Raw genomic sequence first — 9,142 nt, forward strand, 5'->3', positions numbered from 1 at the left:
ATAGCACTCCTAGTGGCTAAAATACAAAATCTTTTGTCTTTTTCATAACTGCAATATGACATATTAACACTCCCATTTTCCTTCACTACACACCAGGATTGCTTAGGCCTTGTTATTAATAGATTTTTAATGTACTTTGGAAACATTTTTTGTATATAGTTTGTGACTTGACACAATAGTGAAGTGCTCTGTCCACACATCAGAATAAGTTGTAGGGGTAGAGATAACATGGCTGTACAGTACTGTATAAATGTTCTGTACTTACAATTTACTGAAACCTTTGCTCTGCAGCCACATCGTCACATCTTCTGACATGGAGTCTGGAGTGATGTAGACTGATGGAGTACGTTGACGGGGCTGGAAATTACGTTTAGCACCTTGGTTGACTCTTCTCTTTAGTTCTTCATGTAAATCATCAGTTCTCTTCACTGTCAATCAATGAATACGGTAACAAAGTCAGATTTAGTCAAAGTAACCCAGATAGTGTTTAATAATATCATTTGTAATGACATGTTTATGCTTCGATTTGAACCATTCATACTAGCTGATTACCACATTCTAAGCTGTCCACTCATGAAAGTGTGTAAGTTGTAACAAATCAACTGCTGGATCTATCATAGCTGCTACTGCCAAAAGTATCAATTTGTAAAGAGTAATCTCTTCTGTTAACATGAAACTAACTTACCTCTATCATGATCAACTTCTGTTTTCCTCAAAGCTTGTCTGTTCTTCAGTTGTTGCTGTAAGTCACTCTGTTCTTGATCTGTGATACACAAACAATTATCAGACAGAGAAAAGGATTGTAAAGTTGACCACTGGGAGTGCTGTTTGCAGTCAGTTGTTAGCCCAGAGGTGAGGGCCATGGTAGATGAGTACTACAGCCAGCCTCCTTTGAAATGTTGGTTGCATCCTTACCAGTCAAAACCAACCTGCTAACTTTGTTCCAGATCACATAATTTTCAGGAACTCACAGAGTTGTCTAAGCCTCATTTAATTGACAAGTACTGTCATGTGATTTTCATTTTCTCTTATGGGGCGCCCTCTTTTGAAAATGGGTATTACCAGTATATGGCATTATGAATGTCTACAGAAGCATATCTACTGAATACATAAACCACTGATAAGGTATAACTGGACTTATCAGCATCTCAACTATCTTGATAACTTACCTTTCCTAAAAGAGTGTTGCCTACTGTTAGGTTTTCTGGCCTGTGCATAGTGTGATTGTGCAGCTGGCGGTGGTGGTGCTGCCGGAGGTGGTGGTGGTGGTGGTGGTACAGTCACTGGTTGGGGTTGTTGGTTCTGTTTAGGAATGGCACTAGCATAAATCGATTCCTTAGGTGCCGGGTTCTGAAACACAATCACCAAGTTTATACAGAATGAACAGACTATCAAAACAAGAGTAGAACAATTGATCAATTTGTTTTACATACAAGTAAACAACTGCACTACACGATGATCTTAAAGGCAATACAACTAACCATCATTAGATAACACAGTGTACTGTAACAATCAACCAGTCTCTGTTTATTTCAGCACTAGTAGGGCTTTGCCCCAGATTACATAACAATAACAATAACAATATGTTTGTAAAGGTCAGTGACCCAACAATACTAGACTCATTACAGTGGTCAATTGAAATCAACAAATATGATATCTACAAGTCAAACTGCATACAGAATTACAATAGCTCAGGTAACATTTCATGTACATATTTGGAACGCTTTCAGTAAAATAGAGACAGTTGTGACATAATGTACTGGTCTTTTGAAAGACACCAGACTACGTTGTGTTTACTAAAAATGTATTCATTAATATGGCAGGATATAAATAGCTCTTTATATCTTCATATAAATGACATTCTTTCTAAAACATGTTAATTATTTACAGGAAAATTGTACAATAACAGTCTCTTACTAAGTCAAGTTATCTTAATTACTAAGTATTCTTTGTTGACTGTAGGTTGAAGATGAAAGTAGGTATCACAACAGCTTGACTTTAAGATACATCATGTTATTCAACCCTATCAGGCATCTAAAACAGTAGTGAGTGGTAGCTGATAGTGTGGTATGAATGTCGTATCTTTTTAATACAAACTACATGATAACATACCTGAGTTACTACTCTCTGCTGGATGTGATGGTGATATACAGGGTCGCCATTACTGCTTATTTGTGGTCCACCTGGTGGTATAGGTGGTGGGGATTGTGGTGGTGGCGACGGCAGCTGGTTGGAGTTATTAGATGACTGAGATGCTTCCAGGATAGTGGATGGTACAAATCCGGTCTGTCCAGATGAATTCTTGACACACCACCACATACGACTATCATCTATAACCTGTAATCAAGATGAAACACAAACTATCATTGGAGGATCAAATGGTAAAGATGAAATACAAACTTTCATTGGAGGATCACATACAACCTATAATAAACATGAGACACAAACTGTCATTGGAGGAGCACATACACCCTATGATAAAGATGAAACACAAACTGTCATTGGAGGATTTTAAACATATACCAAACAGATAAGAAAACTTGTTGTGGTATCCCTACCTCTAAACTCTCACCAGCCATAATTGTAAGCTCTTTGTAATTTCTGGCAACAAAGTCATATTTGGCAGTAACTGAACTTCTGCTTCGTCCTGTTTGAGTAGGTGGACTAGGTTGTTGCTGTTGTGGAATGTGAGATGCATAGAGACTGTGTTGTGGTTGAAGCTGTGCTGGTGGCGGCTGTTGTTGTTGGTTCTTGCCCCTTGCCAACCCATGGGCTTCATAATTCCTGTCAAAATACAACACACAACAGTAAGTAAAATCAGCAATCAATGTAAACGTAACAACACTGGTTGGAAAAAACATTATTGGTTGTAATACTGGGTTGTGATTTGCCTCAACAATATATGAGTGGAGTACTCGGAATGAACTTCAATTGCACATTTCAACATTTGCCTCCAGAGGGAGACAAACACATGTCAGAATTCTTGGAGTGTTAGTACTATACACATCCTTATATGGTGTTTTACCACACAATGCTCAAAGTATTACACGATAGCTATCCCTGGCATAGACCTATAATAGCACACACAGCCTTTGTACTTGGTAAACTCCCTGGGGAGCACACAATCAATGTTGCCTTTATATGTGGATAGAATCATATCCCTCACATCATACATCATAAACTCTGTCCTATCAGGTCCCCAGCTGGGTTCATGCCAGTATATAACCAGATATTTGATGTACCCACCTGTCAACATGTTTAGCTACATTGGCTTTAAATGCAGCTACAGCTGCAGAATCTGGTGGTGATGGTGTTCCCGCTGCATCATTTCGTTTCACATGCTGTGGACCAGGTGCCGGTGGTGGTGGTTGCTGTTGGTGTTGTGAAAAGTAGGTATCACTGTAGCTGGCTCCAGATGTTGGTGGAAACTGAAACACACGTTCTTCACCCTAGAAACACATTACATACAAATAAATGTATGGTTTCATTCTGGTCTCATATTATTGTACTTTCTCACTATCCTGTCAAACTCTCTGAAAATCTTAAATCAAACCAACTGAATGCAGTACTTTATACACAACAGAACTGACTCAGTGAGAATTAATTTGTCTCATAATTTGATAAAAATATACATATGAATTGTACTACATCATATTGTTGATACTGTGGTTCTAAAACTGTGTAGTGGTTGTGACATTATTTGTATCAGTTTTGTATTATTTGTTAAATAAGTGATTTTAATCTACCTCTTTGTGAGCTTTTCTGACTTCTTCAGCTCTGAAGATAGCTGCAGCATTGGCAGCAACTGCAGCTTCTATTTCTTCTCTGGCACTCTCAGGGCGTGATGACAACACTGGAGGCTCCCAGCCGTCACGGAACTTGGGTAGGTACGGAGGTACATATTGGTCCTTGGGCCAGGCAGATCTGTAATACATTGTCAATGTTAGGTGTTTGGTCATGATCAGTTCTAAAACTCCACAAGCACATGTAGGTGAACTTAGTGAACCTGACAGGGTATATTCGTCAGTGGTAAAGTCTCATTGTCTTTTACCACTGTGGTTGTGTTCAAGCCCTGGTGAGGGCTTGATTACGAAGAGTGTTGTTTAGTTTGACTCTACCGAACAATGCAGTTCCCCCCCCCCCCCCCCAGCACTCAGTTTCCTCATACATGAACACTAAACTCATGAGGGCTGAAACCCATGAGGGTCAGCTCTTGCTAGATGGGGAGATAGATTTATAAAAACTTAAAGAACTATCCCATTTATATCAAAGATTATTATAGTTTACACAAAGCTTATAATTCAGAGAGACATAATTTCAACTCCACAGATATGAACAAATCATATGAAACTTATGACAATTCAACCACATGCAGTCACATCTCTCTACTTGTACCTGAACACACCAAGTGAACCTAACAACACTTTTGTTAACTGACTACAATGCTATACATTAACATATCCAATATTATCATACTGATCAACAAATCTGCCAAATAAATTTAACATTCAAAATGAACATTTTCATACCATGTGATTTATTTGCATATATTTTCAAATATGCTACTTTTTAAATCACTCCAAGGTGACAGAGTAAAGGTTGTGACAGGTACCTGATACCTCATATACAGTGGTTGTATTTCACCCAGCCTCCCCTAGATGTACAAACAATGGTATCATTGTGAACAAGAGAGCTAGGGTATAGCTTGAAAACTTACCACCTGTACTCTAGGGTTCACTAGGTCAAATAACAACAATCTATCATCACATTTCAAAGGTAAACACATACTTCAACTACTCAACTTCTCCTTGATACATTATCAAGTTCATTATTTACAATGTATGGTATAATATACAATGTATCTTTGGTTCTCACTGTGGTCAATTATGAGTTCATTGCCACAACAGTTGTCGGTATAAACTACGATCTCAGTAAAGTATTTGGCGATATCTCAAACTGGACTTGGATATTCTTGAACTGGGCTTGGGAAATCAATCACAAGGAATGGTTTACAATGACCACACCAGGTACTTTATTACCATACAACCAAAATGAATTTGACTTGTGTAAGACCCAATTTAGACTATCGCAGGATCACAATTTACGGGTGTAAAAATAGTTGTCCTGCTCGCCGCTTTAGAAAAAGTTGGTCCTTAACAAATGAATCAGCCTATGTAATCCTTATGGCTCTATTGATAAGATGATACACATGCAAGAACCTGGGATTGAATCCTTGGCCTTTAAACAAAATACATCAATTTTGGTGTGTCAGTAACTTGCATGAATTCCTGTGCATTGTTTAGTGTCAAGTGACAGGTCATATCAAATTCAAGTTATACGGTGTGTGCAAAGGTTTACCATTATACAAGAGTCATGAAAACTGGGACACCAGTAGAACAGAGGATCATGGTCTGCCTTACAAATTTTGATAATGTTAGGGAGTCTATAACCTGATCCTCACTCCCTAGCTTGATTTTTAAAAGACATGTCAGATTGGGAGTAAAGCTTGGGCAAGTAAAAGTTGTCTGGAAAAAAGTTGGTTCTAAACAAAAGAATAATCCTGAGTAGAAATCCTTATTGTTCCAATGACATGATAATGACAAATGTGAAAACCTAAACATGGGCCTATAAACATATGGACAACCAACAAAAAGTTCACATTGTCTGAATGTAATTATATCAAGGGCTACATAATAAATTATTGTGTTGTTTAGAGTTAGAAAGTCCAAAAGGTTAGATAAAGTATCACTGATAGAGTGTTGGTGGTAGATTGGGTTGCCTTACTTAGTAACTAACAGCCACAAGTCTTTCTGCTCTAATAAACTCTCTAAACAATATGCAAAAACATTTGAAATGATATGCTACATGTACTCCATGGTGTCACCATGCTTAGAAAACCTTGAGGTGATTCTGGCTTGCATTCTTTCATTTTAGGTACATTTGATTTACCGACAGGAGATGCCCTTTACACATTAATCACATAGAAAATACGATGGTGTAAAGAGAAGGGTACGACATCAATCTATCACTAGTGTTTTGACTTACTTTGGAGTGGTCCATGCAGGTCCTAGCGACACCCATATTTCACCTTCTCGTGAAGCTAAGCAGTTTCTTAGTAATTCGATGGCTTGGGGTGTGAGTAAAGGTGAGACAACACTCCTTGGTAACTCTGGGCCGTTACAACTCTGGATTATCAGCTCCATGGGTGTAAATAAAAAGTGCACCAATTCAGGTGCATTGGGGTCATGGATGTGTGCCTTCAACTTAGCCTTCAATGAAAAACACAACACATACAATAATTAGAACAGAGTCGTCATGGAGATATAAGAATAGTTAAACTATGCACGAACAATACTGAAAGCAGTTTTCTTAGAAATATAGAGTACTTTTTGTAAGATACTAAAGAGGTGGAAAAATCAAACTCTCTGATTATTGAGTCCCTAAATCTCCATGGTGTGAGCACTGCGACCTTGTCTGGTTGTGAATGCGAGTGTATACATGAAAATAAGACATCAGAATGCACTTGTATCAAGGACATGATCATCACCAAAACAAGTGGTGTGGTATTAGTAGGAAATATGACTCCACATGTACATGTCTTGTAGTACATGTATTCCCTTTATATATGCTTCTTTCAATTAATAGAAATACAGCAAGGACATCATATTAAATGCCAAGTTGTCTAATTAATGGCAAATTTCATGACTTATTTGTTCATATGTGTATATACAAGTATGTACATGTGTGTGTGTGTGTGTGTGTGTGTGTGTGTGTGATTGATGTCTGTGTGTGTGTGTGTTTGATGTCTGAGTGTGTGTGTGTGATGCCTGAGTGTGTGTCTGTGTCTGTGTCTGTGTCTGTGTCTGTGTCTGTGTGTGTGTGTGTGTGTGTGTGTGTGTGTGTGTGTGTGTGTGTGTGTGTGTGTGTGTGTACATGAAGGTATGTAAGTGTGTCTGGGTGTGTATGTGTTATTTGTTTTACATTGTGCAATCTTTATGAGGTACTATTTATCATTAAATAAAGATAAAACACAACCCTCCCCTTTTAAATCACCTCTGATACCAGTCTGTAGAGTTGGGGGCTTGGCTCCTTATCACAAAATTGTCTGGTTTATTTATAATATTACCCATAAAAAGTTACTCCTTAGTCAAATATATGAAGGTCAGGTGAAAAGTAGGTTATCTTTGAAACTGATCAGATAACTTCTATTCCTATACTGGTAAATATTTGGTGACAACATGTCATCTACAGACGTTCAAGTCATTTCTTTCACAAAGTAGCCGACTGTTTGGGTGACCGTTAAGTGTTTTACTGCACAGCCTTAGCTTTGGTCAGTAAATGGTGACTCAGAGAGCTATGATGAAACTAGGTCGGTTCAGTGCAATTATGGTACCTGCCTCCCTATCAAGCATTACTTCCAAATTTATCTTTAGGCTCACAATGGAATGTAAGCTAACAGTACTTAAAGAGACAAGTGGTAAGATTTTATATGGTATGTAGATATACATTAATAATTTATGGACATCAACACACAACCAAACAAATACAATGGATATAAACACACAACCAGCCAAACAAAAACAAAGCAAAACTTCTGACATCTTACAGTGAAATCAAAATTCAATCTAAAATATATTCAACTTTCAAGGATAATTTTGTTTGTGGCAAGAGTGTACAACACTTGTACCATAGACACACATTTGTATCGAAACTAGGGAGTTAGTGTTGTGTTGGGGATAGGAAAGGGTTACTTAGAGACCCCCTAGCATATGTGTGATTTGTACCAGCTGTAATGAGTGTTTGTTGTTTGACATGTGTCCCTTTTTTTCTTTTTCTTTTTTTTCTTTTTTTTTTTCTTTTTTTTTTTTGAAGAATCCTAAAGATAATACTGCATTATAATGATGTCAACACTTTGAAAAATAAACATTTACAAAATTGAAGAAGCCTTAATTTTCATACGGAGGATGTTACTCTATGCTATTGATTCAGTTTTGATCATTGAACTGATCTTTTGCCAAACATACTGACTAGAGTATACCTCAGCAGTTCATATATTATTTTGAAATTGATAACTTATCGATAAAGTGCAAAGAGCATCACTGAACTTTTTTTTTTTTTAAAACAATGAAACTTAGAAGCCACGTAGACACTTTGTAAAGGTAAAACAATCACTGGACTGCATGAGTTCAGTTCAATCATATACCGTCCAAGTTGGTGGAAGGTGTATCATGGTTCAATATATATTTTAACTTGAACTTGTACGATACTTTAAGAAGCAAGGCAAAATGTTTTATGTATGGTACTGGACCCAATCTGATTAAAATCTGATGTATTGTACACTTCGCAATTTCTTTTTGGCTGTTACATTTACTGCCGTTTGTTCTTTTGTGAGCACTCGTTACATACATTTGACACAACGCATAGTCATTCTCATACCAAATCTCATACGTATACGAGTAGCCAATCAGAATCTGTCTTACAATATATACACTCAACGTTCGAAATTGAAAGAAAGAGAACAATAACGATAACATCTTAGTCCTATCTTGTCATTTACTCACCAGTAAATTGAATGCAAATTTCACTTTCTGGAAAACATCCACATATTCTTCTTCAGATGGTGGTCTAGATCTTGCTTGTAAGACACCATCACCAGACTGTTTCTTCTTATTTTTACGATTCTTTTTCCGTTTTTGTAACTCATTGTAAGCATCTGCTGCCTTCTGAAGTTTTGCAACAAAGTATTCTACATCACTGAAACAGTGATTCAAAATTTCCTGCAAAAAAAAAAGAATCAAATGTATTGGTAAGTTTAATGATCAACGTGTATATATTGTATAGAAACAGATTTATTGAAATGTACTGTGGAAATAAAAATGAATTAATTTTATACTGCCAGCAAACTATACAGGAAATGCTTGATACACCCGTTGTGTGCAAAGATGAAGAATGGTTTACAGTGTTTTAGCTCAGGTTGAGGAACCCCGGTAACAGAAGGGGGGGGGGGGGGGGGGGGGGATATGGTAAAACTGGCACAGTTTCCAATACATTGTACCATAATATTGGTTGGCAACCCAGGTAAAATGACAAGGGAACTCAGGTAGATTTTACCTGCTTACCGCCCTTAACAAAAACACTGATA

At 37.3% G+C, this 9,142-nt stretch overlaps 1 protein-coding gene across 2 annotated transcripts in view; it reads right to left on the bottom strand.

Moving 5' to 3' along the window:
* LOC144433761 (epidermal growth factor receptor kinase substrate 8-like) overlaps positions 1 to 9,142 on the bottom strand; it is a 61,775-nt gene that overhangs the window by 2,203 nt on the left and 50,430 nt on the right. For both annotated transcript variants that reach the window (XM_078122124.1, XM_078122123.1), the window contains 9 exons: positions 8,562 to 8,777; positions 6,046 to 6,269; positions 3,747 to 3,924; positions 3,247 to 3,449; positions 2,559 to 2,784; positions 2,113 to 2,337; positions 1,170 to 1,350; positions 686 to 763; positions 266 to 428 (listed from right to left, as the gene is read on the bottom strand). In XM_078122124.1, coding sequence (XP_077978250.1) covers positions 266 to 428; positions 686 to 763; positions 1,170 to 1,350; positions 2,113 to 2,337; positions 2,559 to 2,784; positions 3,247 to 3,449; positions 3,747 to 3,924; positions 6,046 to 6,269; positions 8,562 to 8,777 — 1,694 coding nt within the window. The remainder of the gene's footprint in view (positions 1 to 265; positions 429 to 685; positions 764 to 1,169; positions 1,351 to 2,112; positions 2,338 to 2,558; positions 2,785 to 3,246; positions 3,450 to 3,746; positions 3,925 to 6,045; positions 6,270 to 8,561; positions 8,778 to 9,142) is intronic.

Source organism: Glandiceps talaboti, chromosome 4 (genome assembly GCF_964340395.1).
Source record: "Glandiceps talaboti chromosome 4, keGlaTala1.1, whole genome shotgun sequence".
Classification (NCBI taxonomy): Eukaryota; Metazoa; Hemichordata; class Enteropneusta; family Spengelidae; genus Glandiceps; species Glandiceps talaboti.